At 43.5% G+C, this 16,381-nt stretch overlaps 1 protein-coding gene across 1 annotated transcript in view; it reads left to right on the forward strand.

Annotated features, from left to right (window-relative positions):
* GLI3 (GLI family zinc finger 3) overlaps positions 1–16,381 on the forward strand; it is a 312,258-nt gene that overhangs the window by 230,944 nt on the left and 64,933 nt on the right. Inside the window, exons 8-10 of the mRNA XM_052638613.1 lie at positions 6,043–6,256; positions 7,715–7,828; positions 9,394–9,534. Coding sequence (XP_052494573.1) covers positions 6,043–6,256; positions 7,715–7,828; positions 9,394–9,534 — 469 coding nt within the window. The remainder of the gene's footprint in view (positions 1–6,042; positions 6,257–7,714; positions 7,829–9,393; positions 9,535–16,381) is intronic.

Consider the following 16,381-nt stretch of genomic DNA (forward strand, 5'->3'; position numbering starts at 1 on the left):
ACTGTAGCCTGCTAAGATACTCTGTCTGTGGGATTTTCAAGAATACTGGGGTGGGTTGCCATTTCTTCTTCCAGGGGATCCTCCCAACCTATAAATCTAACCTGGGTTTCCTGTGCATCTCCTGCATTGCAGACAGATTGTTTTACCACTGAACTTTACTTTTCAAAAACAGTTTTAACCTCTGTAATCAGCAGCTTGTCCTCGGCTACTGAAGTTCTGCAGAGACACACAGATCTAGTTACTAGCTTTGTACTGTTTGATAAATGTTGTCAAATTGCCTTTTTTTGAAGTGACTGTTCTGAGGGGGATGGGCAGAATAATGCCCCCCCATAAATGCCACATCTTACTCCCTGGAATCTGTAAGTGTATTATCTTACACAGCAAAAGGAATTATGTGGCTGTGATTCAGTTAAAGATTTTAGGAAGAGGAGATGATTCTGTACCATGTAGGTGGCCCAATATAACCACAGGGGTCCTTATAAGAGAGAGGCGGGATGGTGTCAGAGTTAGACGGAGTCACAGGAGGTTGGAGTGAGGTGGGGCCACGAGCTGAGGATGCAGACAATCTCTAGAAGCAGGAAGAGGCCAGGTGCCCAGAGACTCCAGAGGAATACAGTACTGCCTCCCCATTTGAGGATTCTGACCTCTGGAGCTATAAGAGGGCAGTGTTGTTGTTTGGTCCCTAAGTCGTGTCTGACTGACTCTTTGTGACCCCATGGACTGCAGCATGCCAAGCTCCCCCGTCTTTCACTGTCTCCCAGAATTTGCTTAGATTAATATCCATTGAGTCGGTAATGCTACCTGATCATCACATCTTCTGCCGCTCTTTTCTCCTTTTTCCTTCAGTCTTTCCCAGCATTCAGTTCAGTTCAGTTCAGTTCAGTCGCTCAGTCATGTCCGACTCTTTGTGACCCCATAAATCGCAGCACGCCAGGCTTCCCTGTCCATCACTAACTCCCGGAGTTCACTCAAACTCACATCCATCGAGTCGGTGATGCCATCCAGCCATCTCATCCTCTGTTGTCCCCTTCTCCTCCTGCCCACAGTCCCTCCCAGCATCATCATTCTTTTCCAATGAGTCATCTCTTCGCATGCGAAGAGGTGGCCAAAGTACTGGAGTTTCAGCATTAGCATCATTCCTTCCAAAGAACACCCAGGGCTGATCTCCTTCAGAATGGACTGGTTGGATCTTGCAGTCCAAGGGACTCTCAAGAGTCTTCTCCAATACCACAGTTCAAAAGCATCAATTCTTTGGTGCTCAGCTTTCTTCACAGTCCAACTCTCACATCCATACATGACCATTGGAAAAACCATAGCCTTGACTAGACAGACCTTAGTTGGCAGAGTAATGTCTCTGCTTTTGAATATGCTATCTAGGTTGGTCATAACTTTCCCTCCGAGGAGTAAGCATTTTTAATTTCATGGCTGCAATCATCATCTTCTATGATTTTGTAGCCCCCAAAAATAAAGTCTGCCACTGTTTCCACTGTTTCCCCATCTATTTCCCATGAAGTGAAGGGACCAGATGCCATGATCTTTGTTTTCTGAATGTAGAGCTTTAAGCCAACTTTTTCACTCTCCTCTTTCACTTTCATCAAGAGGCTTTTTAGTCCCAGCATTAGGATCCTTTCCAGTGAGTTGGCTCTTCCCATCATGTGACCAAAGTATTGGAGCTTCAGCTTCAGCATCAGTCCTTCCAATGAATATTCAGGGTTGATTTCTTTTAGGATTGACTGGTTTGATCTCCTTGCAGTCCAAGGCACTCTCAAGAGTCTTCTCTGTACCACAATTCAAAAGCATCAATTCTTTGGTGCTCGGCCTTGCTTATGGTCCAACTCTCACATCCATACATGACTACTGGAAAAACCATGACTTTGACTATACACACCTTTGTTGGCAAAGTGATGTCTCTGCTTTTTAATATCCTGTCTAAGTTTGTCATAGCTTTCCTTCCAAGGAGCAAGTGTCTTTTAATTTCATGGTTGCAGTCACTGTCCACAGTTATTTTGGAGCCCAACAAAAGAAAATCTGTGACTCTTTCCCTTTTTCCCCACTCATTTGCCATGAAGTGATGGGACCAGTTGCCATGATCTTAGTTTTTTCAGTGTTGAATGTTAAGCCAGCTTTTTCACTCTGCTCTTTCACCCCCATCAAGAGGCTCTTTAGTTCCTCTTCACTTCCTGCCATTAGTGTGGTATCATCTGCATATCTGAGGTGGTTGATATTTCTTCCAGCAATCTTGATTGCATCTTGTATTTCTCAAGAGAGCAAGTATATTTTGTTTTAAAACAACTAAACTTGTGGTGATGTGTTTCAACGGCAACTCATACCTTGAGAGAGTGGTTCTGTCACTCATCAACTCATCTTGAGGGGCTGCCCTGTTCCTGGCAGTGTTCTGGGCACCAGGGGTTAGTGAAGAACAAGACAGGCCAGGGCCCAGCTCCCCTGAACCTAACATTTGGCTGCTGCTGCTGCTAAGTTGCTTCAGTCGTGTCCGACTCTGTGCGACCCCAGAGACGGCAGCCCACCAGGCTCCCCCGTCCCTGGGATTCTCCAGGCAAGAACACCGGAGTGGGTTGCCATTTCCTAAAAGAGAGCCTTGTCCTGCAGTGAAAACACAGCTTTCAAACAGGAATTCATGATGCCATGAGGAGCTGTGGAGGGGGCTGGTTTAGATGGGGCCTCGGCCTCAGGGGGCCTCTGTGTCTGAGGAGGTGGCATTTAAGCTGGGGTCTGAGTGACCAAATGCAAGCAGCCATGCTGGCCTCTGGAAGGACACAGGAGTACTGGGATTTAGAGCTTAGGATGACAGTTCACTTGGCATCAGGGAACAGGGGGTGGTGGCCCCGGTCGCCTGCCCCCTCCCACTGGTGGAAAGTCCTCAGAGGTTCTTTCCATGCTCTTGGGAGGATGGTGATGTTTTTTGTTCTACTTGACATTACATGCAGTACCCAGTCATCACCCATCCTCTGCTTCTTCTTTATACAACTGCAGGGACAACCTCACAGGCTGTTCTAAAACCAAGAGGCGACTTGGCTCTTGAATTCATTCAGCGACGCTGCTACAGAGCCAAAAACATCTACTTCTGCCATCAAATCCTAAACAGGCTTTGTAATCCTGAGCAAGTAGCCTTCCTCCCAGGAGCTGACAGCAGTGCCTGCTCTTGTAGGGTGACGCAATATCTCTACCTATGTCTGCTATCACTCAGCTCTTTGCACATAGAGGAGAGAGCATATCTGTTGCTGACTCCTTGTGAATAAGTAGGGACCACTAAAATTTGGTGGTCCAGGACGTCTCTGGCAGTCCAGTGGTGAAGACTCCACGCTTCCAATGCCGGGGGCACAGTTTTGATCCCTGGTCGGAGAACTAAGATCCTACATGCCTCTGCTACTGCTGCTGCTAAGTCGCTTCAGCTGTGTCCGACTCTGTGCAGCCCCATAGACAGCAGCCCGCTAGGTTCCCCGGTCCCTGGGATTCTCCAGGCAAGAACACTGGAGGGGGTTGCCATTTCCTTCTCCAATGCATGAAAGTGAAAAGTGAAAGTGAAGTTGCTCAGTCGTGTCCAATTTGTAGTGACCCCATGGACTGCAGCCTACCAGGCTCCTCCATCCATGGGATTTTCCAGGCAAGAGTACTGGAGTGGGGTGCCATCGCCTTCTCCGTACATGCCTCTAAGTACCACCAAAAGATAAAATAAATTTAATATTTCAAAAAAATAAAATTTTTCGTCCCCTTCTGTGTGTTCTTATATCCCTTGGAATCTAAGAGTTGACATGGATTTTGGCCAGTGTTTATTCCTGTCCTGTGGTTTGAACAGTGAAAATGCAGCCCTAGAAGGGACAAAACCCACATGGGTTGAAAGATCTTGCAGTCCTTCGTACATCTGCTGAGGTCAAAGACATCGTACCTGGGGACAGGGCGCTGCAGCACCAATGCTGGCCCTGCCTTTTTCTTCTACAGCTTTTTAAAAGTACAATGGACCTATCCTATCTGGCTATTAGCAGTTGTAAATTGCATTATATACACAACTGAGGGCATTTCCTGCCTTGTGAAAGGCAGGAAAGACTACCTCTAACAGTCTTGATTATTAATTGGGTCCTAACTTTTTGAGCTCTCCAATATTGAGGTGTACATGACCCAAGGAGCCCCCTTACTAAGCCTACCTGATCATTCAGGCTCCTGAAACTCACAAGAGGTGCATGGAGTTTTGGGCAGAGCCCATATCACATTGTAAATATATAGGTAATGGGATCTTTTAGTTTTTCTTTGTTTTTTTAATGAACAGAATGAGGTAGTTACACTGAGGAATACCCATTCACCAAAAGAAAGAGGGGGAAGGGAGGGTTAAATCATTGTGTTTTTTGATGAATGGCTTGTACACCGAAAAATAAATTGGACAAACTGGCATAGAGCTCAGTGAACATGAAATCAGCTATTAGAAGAAAGCTTGTGAACAAATTCTGAGGCAGATATGCATCTTTTGATTAATGCCCTATCAATCATCCGCACAGCTACCTTCGCTAAGTCTTGCTGTAATCATTCATGGTTGCTTTCGGAAATACTGGCAGAAACTATAGCGCTGCCAAAGCGAAATATTATTACTGATTTCTCCCTAACTTACTGTGAACAATGACTGTTTTCACCAGGTTTCTGCTCTCCTTTATTAAAGAAACACAATACAGAATGAAAGGAGGGTTCTTCCAAGCCCCGTGAAATTCTCCTAGGGTATTCTTTAATGATATTCAGTCTAAAATGGGCGAGCTATTGTAATGCAAGGTTCTCTGTAAAAATAATAGTAATGTAATCCCATTGAAATTGCCTTTTATGGATTGTAGTCAAATGGGCAAAATGTGGAGTCACATTAATGAAGTGAGTATATCTTCAGCATTATTACTTAAAGTTGTTGAAATGGTTTGAATTTTGTTATTGTAATTATTATATTCTCAGTTAATTCTCTTAACGGCAATAGTAATTAACCCACCAGATTGGAAAATTTTCATGAATTCTACCTTTGACTTTGCAAGAAACCTTGATTCTTTTTGGATCTTACACAATAGGATGGAGAAAGATCTATGTATGTATATATTTTCCCACTGAGTTTTTTTTTTTTTTAAGGAAGAAATTTTCACAAATGCAATTACAGTGTTTCGTGCTTTTTTGTAAGTCATTGGCAAATTCCTCAAGAGCACTTCATTCTCTTAAGAGGACTGGATTCCTAAACTATGCTGGTGCAGAAAACAATCTGGCAGTGCCTACTAGTCCAGAAATCATTAGGTCATAGTGGGGCTTCCTCAGAACTTCCGGTAGCCTGGGGAATGCTTGGGCATAATGAAGTGGTGACAGGCATTAGCATGTATAATGGACGTTAATAGACATTGAGTGCTCTTTAGCTGGAAGAGGGAGCGATGCTTTCCCATTGGAATATTGCTCCATCGAAGCTCATTGATCACCGATTTCAGCTGGGAGAGGTTAATCCATCAGCTTCTGTAACCAGACGGCACTGATGGAAATTCTTTAGGTGGCATTCTAGATGAACCAAGCTTTCCATCTTTACAAACAAATGAGTGATATGACAAGCATGGTGTTCAAAACACATTTAACCAATTGATTTTCTTTCCTCTTGTAATAAGATCTGGAGACATATGAAAGTGTGCAGGGTAAGCTGAGATGAAAAGAATTGCTCCCTGCGTGGGGACTTACAGGATAAGGAGCCGATAAAAGTCCTATAAAGCATGTAGTCACCCATTCTCTTTGTTATATAAAGTTTGTTATTGCAATAAATAGCTGGTATTGAGCTGATACCTTTTGCTTCACTTGTGCGGAATCTTAGGTCTGCGTATCTGTGCACATGCCCATGTGTGTCCCCTCTAAGTCATCACCTTTCTCTAGGAAGATTTGAGATGTTGGTCAATCATAGTTTCTACTTTTTTAATTTGAACACGCAGCCCTGATGCAACCTGGGGAGGACAAACTAAATATAGAGGTGAGCTGGTCTCTGCATCCCATGCTAATGATGGTTTTCCCTCTATTTCCCACCTGCAGCCCTGCCCTGAGCTTCACCTACCCTTCGGCGCCCGTGTCCCTCCACATGCATCAGCAGATCCTAAGCCGACAACAGAGCTTAGGCTCAGCCTTTGGACACAGCCCTCCGCTCATCCACCCTGCCCCAACTTTCCCGACCCAGAGGCCTATTCCCGGGATCCCTACAGTTCTGAACCCCGTCCAGGTCAGCTCCGGCCCTTCCGAGTCCTCACAGGTGAGACAGACATCTTGATGACCTGGTTTGTCTTGGGAACCATAGAGGAAAGTCATGGGGCCACATCAGCCTTGGATGCGCACAGGCCATAGTATCCTCACAGCTTCCACACCGCAGCCTGTCCACCCAACCCAGGGCCCTCTGTCTTCAGATTTGGTGACTGTGCCATGTATGTGCTCCTCAAGAAACAAGAGCTTCTTCCACTAGTCATCTTATCCTTGGTGGAAAAGCTACTTGGTCTGGCTTCCCTCTGACCCTGTGTGGTCTGTTGTCCATTCAATAAACATACATCCCATGGATAGAGTAATACAGAAACTTACAAAACCATATGTAAAATAGATCACCAATGGGAACTTGCTGTATGACTCAGGGAACTCAAACAGGGACTCTGTGACAGTCTAGAAGGGTGGGGTGGGGAGGGAGATAGGAGCGAGGTTCGAGAGGTCGTGGACATGGGTGCACCTATGGCTGATTCTTGTTGATGTTTGGCAGAAAACTACAAAATTCTGTAAAGCAATTATAGTTCAGTTAAAAATGAATGAAATAAATAATTTTTTTTAAATTTTAATAAATAAAAGAAACATACAGCCCATGAATGGGTCACTGTCCTGCAGTCCCTGTGTTCTGGACTGTTGGAGTTCATTTAAACCCAGGATTCCAGCTGTTTTCCACTAGCTTTGAAAAGCCACCAGGAGTTGGTACTCATGATTAAAAACAAGGTGACGCCTCATGAATGCCTCATGAATATCCTGAGTTTGTTGGTTTTTTTTTCAATTTTTATTTCAGTGCAGTTATTTACAATGTTTCAGGTGTACAACAAAGTGAATCCATTTACATATATCTTTTAGATTCTTTTCCCATATAAGTCATTGCAGAGTACTGAGTAGAGTTCCCAGTGCTATACAGTAGGCCCTTATTAGTTCTATTTTATATATGCATGTGAGCATGCTAAGTCGTTTCACTTGTTCCAACTCTTTGCAACCCTATGGGTTGTAACCCTCCAGACTCCTCTGTCCATGAGATTCTGCAGGCAAGCATACTGGAGTAGTTTGCTGTGCCCTCCTCCAGGGGATCTTCCTGACCCAAGGATCGAACCCGTGTCTCTTATGTCTCCTGCATCGGTAGTCAGCTTCTTTACATCGCAACCTGGGAAGCCCATTTTATATACAGTAGTGTCTATATGTCAATCCCAATCTCCCAATTTATCCCTCTACCCCCGTCCCCTTGGTAACCATCAGATTGTTTTCTACCTCTGTAATGCAATTTCTGTTTGTAAATAAGTTCATTATCCTAGCTGTGAACACAATTTCTGAACTCTGCTACCTGGAAATAGGAGCCATATCTGTCATCATTCTAGTGCCAAAGAAGCCTGCTAGTCTCGAGTGGTGTTTTGGCTGTGGTCCTGCTTGTTGATCAGAATCTAATTTTTGTCTCTGTTCCTGCCAATGTGACCTGCAGAACAAGCCCACGAGTGAGTCTGCAGTGAGCAGTACAGGGGACCTGGTGCACAACAAACGCTCCAAGATCAAACCAGATGAAGACCTCCCCAGCCCAGGGCCACGGGGCCAGCAGGTGAGGGAGATGCCTGACTCAGGCCCCATCTAGCTTGGCGTCTTTCACAGCTTCGGCTTGTCTGGTGTGTTCTTGGCCTTGGCAGTATACACGCGTTTGACAGATGGCCAGGTCTGGAGTTTGACTCTGTTTCTCCAGCTCAGAAGCAAACACACAAAAATGCACGCAGCTCTGTGAGGTAGATACTTGAGTTCATAGAGTAAGTGGTTGGATGCATTTGTTGCTGATCAGGGATGTGAACAAACTTCAGGCCTTGGCTCTGATCTTGGGCCTGAATTACGAGTGCCTGGCTCTTAGCCTGAGCAGGGCAGACCAAGGATATTCTCCACAATGATCATGTTCTTTCTTGTTCTTATTTTGCCACTTCCCACTGGCCAGGAGACCCTACAGAGCCAGGAGGGATCCTGCCACAGCTAACCTAATCTAAGGTTACTTCAATTCTGGCTCTTTACCCAAAGTCCTGAAAGTACAAGTTTAAGTTTCAGTTTAGTCTCTGCTGTTACTGAGATCCTGAGCCTCAGCTTCAAAAATATTTAGATTATGCCCATCACCCTATCTTTCAGGTTCCCTGTGCCCAATACGGAGCTCAATGAATATTAATTCAATGCCTGAGATAAGGGTACGACAAGAGTCCGAATGTGCACAGAATCTGGACCCTGAAATTGTCAGGCTGTTTTAGCCCAAACTTAAACCCACATTTCCTTTTCAGGGAGCACCTGAAGGATGGAATGAGTGGGTGTCATGGGTTTGCTCTTACATTTTGCTAATTATACCTAAACACTTGTATACAGCTTTTGCCATCTAACTGCGGGTCAGATCCTGAATTTACACACCTAATCATCTCCCAGAATTCTGGAAATTCTTTGTCTTTTCATTTCTGCAAAGCTGCCTTAGAAGCCTAGAAAAGACTATGCTGCCAAGTTTTAGATGCTCTGGCTCCTGGGCAGGGAGTGTAGCCTTGGAGACCAGAAGTTGAACCAAGGAGACATCATCCCTGTAAACATCCACAGAGTGCCTCTCAGAACCTCCAATGGCAGGAAGAACAGAGTTAGAATTAGCAGTAAACCCTTTCCCTGAATTCCAGACTATGAGAATAAACAAATTAATATGCTGAAAAGACTTTAACTGAAAGAGAAAGACCAGTCTTTTGGGTAAAGACTACATGACCCAGTTTGATTGCTTTTCTTAAGACAGAACATCTTAGTTTTTTGGGGTTTTTTTATTTCCACCTTGGTACTCAGGATAGCAAAGTTTGGCCTCACCATCGCAAATATTCTGGTTTGGATCATTGTCTTTAATCACAAGTTAATGACCTCTGAAGGTGTATTGGGTAAATCTGAAAAAAAAAAAAGAAAAAAAGCACAAAAATGATTCCATCTCTGGTTTCTTCAATTCACAAACACAGTTGTTAAGACCTGGGCTCCATTTTATTTCCCCCCAAAAAACTACATCTGGAGGAAGACAAGCCTACATCAAGTTTCTCCATTCTCTTCTTATCCGCCCTCCTATTGTGTCTGATTTTTGTTCCCCTCTATCTCCTCGTTTCTCCCTTCCCTGCCTTTCAGGAACAGCCAGAAGGAACAACCCTGGTGAAGGAGGAAGGGGACAAAGATGAAAGCAAACAGGAGCCTGAAGTCATCTACGAGACAAACTGCCACTGGGAAGGCTGTTCTCGAGAGTTCGACACCCAGGAGCAGCTGGTGCATGTGAGTGAAGGGGGCTGGGGAACGGGGCTTTACAACTAGGTGACCCTTCCTGTGGGGTCAGCTCTCCTGACCCCGAGCTGAGTCAGGTTTCTTAGCTAGTGGCCTGGCAAACTGGAGAGGGCTTTATGACTCTCTGAGAATAAAGAAAACTCTGAGCCATGGTGCTTGACCTGTTCAGTCAGCTAAAGCTTAGTGTAAAATTCAATAAAGTCTTCAATACAGTGTAATGACTCTGATCCTGTAAGCCAGAAAACACTATTTTGAGTTAGCGACTTTGATGGTATTGAGTCATAGTAAGCTGGACATGAATTATTATTAACCTTTTAACCAAGTTTGATTTCAACCAAGTCCCAGCAGCAATACAAAAAAAAAAAAAATCAGAGAGGTGGGGGAGTTCTTTTTTCCTTACTGTCCCCAACCCTCACCACCTCAGGACTCTCCCATTATTTTAGACAGCAGTTAGCATTCTCTATGAGAAGTGGGTAATGGTTCAGGATAAGCCATTAGCACAGTTTCTTGGCTTGAAGCTAATTCTTGCAGGCCCCATAGTTATTAGAAAAAGTGATACGTATTTTAAAATGTGTATAGTGATGTATGTTTTGGAAACTGCAACATGGTCAGATTGAGAACCTCACCTTCTCTTCCCACACCAGATTCAGAAGTCTCTGCCTCGCTCCCCTACCTGTTATTGCAGAAAATGCAGGGCACCCCACCCCAACACACACACACACACACACACGCATACGCATACTCGATTAGCCCTGATTCCTCACACACACACACACACACACACACACACACACTCAGCCCTGATTACACACACACACACACACACACACACACACATGCATACTCGATTAGCCCTGATTGCTCAGCTGGTGCTTCATCTTTGTTTGATACTTTCTCAGACCAGTGGAGTCTCCTTGGCAAATGGGACCAGGAATAGCTGAGATGGAAGGGTATTTAGATAATCAGGGATGAAATAATGTCAAAGCACAGGGCTGCATTAAGGCATTAAGGATGGTTTGCCATGTGGAACCCTTTTGTAAGCTTTAAATACGACAGAAAATCTGATGGAGTAGCTTTCTTTGGGATCCCCTCCTCTCCCTTCCCCTGTCACTCAGACACACCATACGCATACCCACTTCCACTCCCTTCGCTTTTACACTTTTCATTTTTCAGACGATTCCTTTCGCTTGATAGCTTTCCTCCATTTATGCACTGTGCTGTGAGCGCTGTACTGTGTTCAGTCGCTCAGCTCAGTCGTGTCTGACTTTGTGACTCTGGGCTACAGCCCACCAGGCCCCTCTGTCCGTGGAATTTTCCAGGCAAGAATACTAGAGTAGGTTGCCATTTCCTACTCCAGGGGATCTTCCAAACTCAGGGATTGAATCCGTGTCCCTTGCATCTCCTGCTTTGGCAGGTGGATTCTTCACCACTGCACCACTTGGGAAGCCCGTTAAAACACTAAGATTATACAATTCCTGACACACCTCCATGTTTCAGCTTTTTTTTTTTTTTTTTCTGAGTATAGTTGCTTTACAATATTGCATCAGTTTCTGCTGAATCAGCTATACGAATACATATACGAATCTTTTTTGGATTTCCTTTCCATTTAGGTCAGCACAGAGCACTATGTAGAGTTCCCTGTGCTAAACAGTAGGTTCTCAATAGTTATCTGTTTTATACATAGTGATGTATGTATGTCAGTTGCTTGGGCTTTTGAAGAGTATCTTCTGTACCCTGGCCCAACTGCAGCACATGCTGCAGTGACATTATTATTAACATTAATATTATTATTATTACTGAAAGTCGCTCAGTCGTGTCTGACTCTTTGCGACGCCATGGATGATACAGTCCATGGAATTCTCCAGGCCAGAATACAGTAGTGGGTAGCCTTTTCCTTCTCTAGGGGATCTTCCCAACCCAGGGATCAAACCCAGATCTCCTGCACTGCAGGCGGATTCTTTACCATTTGAGCCACAAGGGAAGCCTGAGAATATTGGAGTGGTTAGCCTGTGCCTTCTGCAGAGGATCTTCCTGATCCAGGAATCGAACCGGGGTCTCCTGCATTGCAGGCGGATTCTTTACCAGCTGAGCTATCAGCAGTTACATTATAGGGTCAAATACATGGTTTGCCAGGTTTTAAGATCCATCATATTCAGAACATTTTGAGAGAGTTGAACATGACATCCGGGCCCCTCCTCCCCATTTCTTTTTAAATTATGTCTCCTTGTAATAGGATCGAGAGAATTCTAGATTTCTCCAAGCCAGCAAGAAACTAAAAAGTCAAATGTTTTTAATTAGGGTATATTTCCAGATTTTTCCATGAACTTAATTTGATGCAAGTGTTATTTTTAAGCCAAGCCTGACTTAATGGCCTTTTATTCTTGCTGACTGTTTTAATAGAAACCACAGACATTGTAACTCTAAAGAGGGAAAAAAAAGTTTGGAATTTTTCTTTTAATATGGGGAAATAATCCCGAAGAGGGGAAGAGGCCAAGAATACCCTCAGTGATAGAGTGAGTGGACAGCGTACTTGGGAAGAACTATTTGTACAAAACCTGTCGTCGTAAACAATATGTTGGCAGTGCTGCTTGCCCTTTAAAACGTCCTTCTGAGACAGGACTCAGTCTCACGGTGCCTTTTCTGTGGACAAGTCATTTTTCCAAGGACTGCCCTGACTTTGGTCCAGTTGTTATCAAATGGGAAAGGCAATAGGAGTGTATTCTAAGTCTACATTTAAAAGGAACCGTGTTCTTCATTAGAGGCCAGTTTTAATGTCACATTTTTGGGTTGTTGTGATACCTGCATATTCTCCATGCCTTCTATGTCACAGGAAAGTTTTTAAAAGACAGTGGATATCACAGATACTTCTATCTAATCTCAGTGGCACAAGGTTTTAGGTAGGAAAGATGCTTTAACAGAGAGTTCTGAGTAGTTTTAAGGCAAGGCTGCTTCACCAATCAACTAAACGGCCACCAGGGTCTGTTTTATTATAACAGCTAGGGAATGAATGACACACGCAGTGACATTTTTTAATCTCAAATTGGCATGAAGAAATTTGTGTCGGGATTAGGAGACTACCCAATACATTTGCTTTGTGATATTAGTTTTCATCTGAGATTAATTATAGGAGTTCAGTAAACTTAGCTAAGTGAAATCAACATTTTTAACTTACAAAAACATAAATAAGGATGCTGGTTTAATACCATTTATTCCATACCTTTTTGCTTGTTATCTGGTGTGCGGAAATTCCAAACTTGTATGTTCAAATTGATTTTCCTTCGCATGGCAGACATAATAAGTGCCTTCCTGCTCATGGTGAATCTGATAGCTTCAGCAGTGGCCTGGTGTATTATTTTTTTGTCAATGGAATGAATAGCTAGTTCAAGTCCACCTAATTACTTGGGTGGCAGTCAGACCAAAAACCAGTGGCAGAACCCAGTTTTATAGGGGCAGAAGGAAGTATGAACTGTGTGCTTTCCTGCGACTCTCCTTGGAGAGAGGACATTTTGTGAATTAGTTGAATTTTCATGCTCCCGACAACCAAGAGGCAAGGTGTTAAACCATTCTGATGCCCTGCCTTATTTATAGCCATGACCCATTCTTTTTCCCCCTCTTACAGTTAATAGAAAGATTCATGATTCTTCATGGTTGTCTATCTAGTGTCTGACAGTCCCGACTGCCTGCGAAAGCAAGTCACTATCTATAATTGATATCCTCCCGTGGAATAGGGTGCTGGCTGCAATTGAAGGGCTTTGCTGAAAGCTCTTAAATCCTGACAAGTTCTCCCCTTGTTCTGGTTCAGTCGCTGAGCTGCACGGTTGGAATTCCAGAGTCATTTGAACTTGGTGCAGAAGGGAGACATGTGTTTCGCATTAGCAAATCACAGAGTTGAAGAGGAGAATTAGGGACTCAGCCGACTTTGCCCACCAGGTCGTCTCGTTTTCAGTGTACTGCACTCCGTGTTCTCTTGAAAAGATGACCCCGGTCCATTACTGTCTGAACAGATGGGCTAAATATTGCCTTTGCCTTCCCTTCTCCGTTATTTCAAGCCCCTCTCCTTCTCCCATGGTGTGTTGATTCCGGGTTTGCTGTGAGGTCTTTATCACTGGGATGTTTAATTAATTTCTCCTCTCAGCAAGATAATTATAATTGGGCTCCATGACTCTCCAGCTAGTATTAAATTTGTCATAAATTTACTTCTATGCCCAGAAGCTAAGTGGATAGACTTATTTTTTTGTTAGCTGGTTTTTGGTGTACTTTGTTCCCTTCTTAGTTAAAATAGGAAGAACACAGTAAGAAGGACATAGAGTACAAAAATTAATTTAGAGTACTTTTGATTAAGACAGAATTTACTAATGATTTGCCAAGATGCCAGCATTTTCTCTTACCTTGACATGTGAAGACACATATTCTAACATCTCAAAATAGTTTGAGAAGTCCACACTTCCCCTTTAATCTCAGATGAATTAATTCTTTTTGCTGTTGTGCATTATATATTCCAAAACACATTAATCTTACATGTTTCTGAACATTGTAGAATATTGGTTCACAGCATGTGGTTTTTGTTTTGGTTTGGTTTGTTTTAGTTTTTTTTACTGTGTAAAATGACTCAAATTCTATCTGCTGGCCTGGGTTCTCGAAGAAGTGAGAGAGGCTTCCAAAACTTCCTAAGACCCATTTCCCTCTTATATTAATTCTGTCCTGGAAGACAGTTCCAGCTTTGGCCCTTGAACAATGGAAAAATATCCAACATGCATTGCCTGCCACCTAAGTTAGTCTCAGGTTGTTTGCTTCTGAATGGCGTTGTGTGTACCACTGATGTTTTGAGAGGCTTTTTAAAAAGAAGGAAAGGGAATATATGTGAAGGACGAAGAACGTGTACCTTGGTGTGAGTCACCACTGTCAGGCATCTAGTTATGCTTGAAAATATCACTGGTGGAATCCAGAAGAATAAAGACAATATAATCATCAGAACTAATGCCCACCTGTTTGCTCTATCACCACCATTCCCTTAACTTCTATTTCACCCCTCCAACCAGTTCTTTTCCATTTAAAGAATAATACATATAATATTTGTTCAAAGGTCTTAAAAAGATCAAATTATTTTTTAACAGTTTTATTCCCCACGCTGATCCCCCCAGAATAATCCTGCAGGGAGAGCCTTGGCAGTTACACCGTGGGGACTCCTGTCTCCTGCCTGTAAGATCGAACAGCAGAAAGTGTGAGAGGTGTTTGTATTAGCCCCCTAGCTTCATCTGGGTGGCATGTATGTCACTGCACTCCTTCATTTGTATCTTTTAAGCATGGTGTCAAAAATGCACCGTTTTGTACAATGATTAGCCACCTACTTGGATTTTAAATGCTTTCATATGCTGCAAATTTTGATCTTTAAAAGCTTGCTGAAGTTTTCTTTATCAGAAGAGCACAGCTATAATCACCTTTGCTGCCATTGGAACACAAATTCTATACATCAGCAGCATGAAAATGCAAGACTTTCTTCTTAATATCATAGAGATGTAGATACAAAGGAAAGCACATCTAATCTGTAAAGAATTGATGCATCTGTAGAAACGCCAGGAAGAGTTGCGATGTGGTGAAGACATTATTTTCATATTAATACCATGTTCCCAAATTTGCATTTTAAATATTTTCCGGCTAATTTTGATCCCTTTGCTAAAGTTGCATTGTATATCTTTACCTAAGAGAAAATTGAATTTAGGATGTGATCAGGGTCTCTGATAAGAGACAGAAATTAGTTTTGTGTGCACATAAAACCTCAAATGAATGAGTGAAGATTTTGATCGTATTTTCTCTACACGGAGTCGCTAGTTAATTTAGTTACTCTAATTATTTGGAAATACTGCATGGAAAATGTAGACGAAGAGCTACCAACTTCAAAGTCATCCTTCGACAGTCATGCCCCAAGGGTCACATTCTTTTTAGAGTTACTGCCTAAATTGCACCTGCAGAAATTGTTCCCATAAAGACACTCAGCAGATTATACCGAGTAGGGGGCATGGAGGGCTGTGTGGTCCACCAGTGAGAGCCTCCTGGGGCCAGCGGAATTCTGAGTGGCAGCCCCATCTCTGCCCTGACCCTTGAGGTGACCTCCCTGGAACCATTTGACCCCTTAGAACGTTATTTTCTCACTTATCATACTGTGAAACAGCCGTGAAAATAAGTGCTGTCCCCCATGTCCAAGGCCAAACAGAGATCACATGCAGCAGCCCTAATGAGAAACAGACAGAGGGTCTCAAAGAGGTTACACGTCTCTTTGTTTTATGTACGTGTGTTTTGCAGGGTGGCATGGGGGAGGGGTGAGGAGTGGTGCCATTGGGTTTTGTGGCTTCCGCATATTAGCTCTAAGGCTTATTTTATATTCATTGTTCCTGAGCTGAGATGTGCACTTGACTGAAGCCAGAGACCCCATTCTCTTCCTCCAGTGTGGATCTGACGGATGGGACTTCCTGAGATGGTTCACCTCCCCCAGCCTCGGTTGTTTTCATAAAAGCAAATGAAGAATTCAGATTGGATAGTCTTTAAAACAAGGATGGCAGACAGGTTTCACTTCAGATACCAACTTACTGGCTGGCATCCACCTGTGGTCTTGAGCTGCGCTGTCCCACACTTTCCTGGGACGCTGAGCTGTGCTCTCCCCCGCATTGAGTTGGGGAGGTAGGGGGTAAGGATGTATAGCCTGCCATGGATGAGGTTTCACAGGAGGCAGATACTCACCATCTGTTTCCCAGGGTCTTTGCTATCTCTGTAGATTAACCCCTCCAGAATAATTGTAGTTAATTTTTCTAAGGGTGGTATATTAATTACTTGAGTAATTATT

The sequence above is a fragment of the Budorcas taxicolor genome, chromosome 4 (assembly GCF_023091745.1).
Source record: "Budorcas taxicolor isolate Tak-1 chromosome 4, Takin1.1, whole genome shotgun sequence".
NCBI lineage: Eukaryota > Metazoa > Chordata > Mammalia > Artiodactyla > Bovidae > Budorcas > Budorcas taxicolor.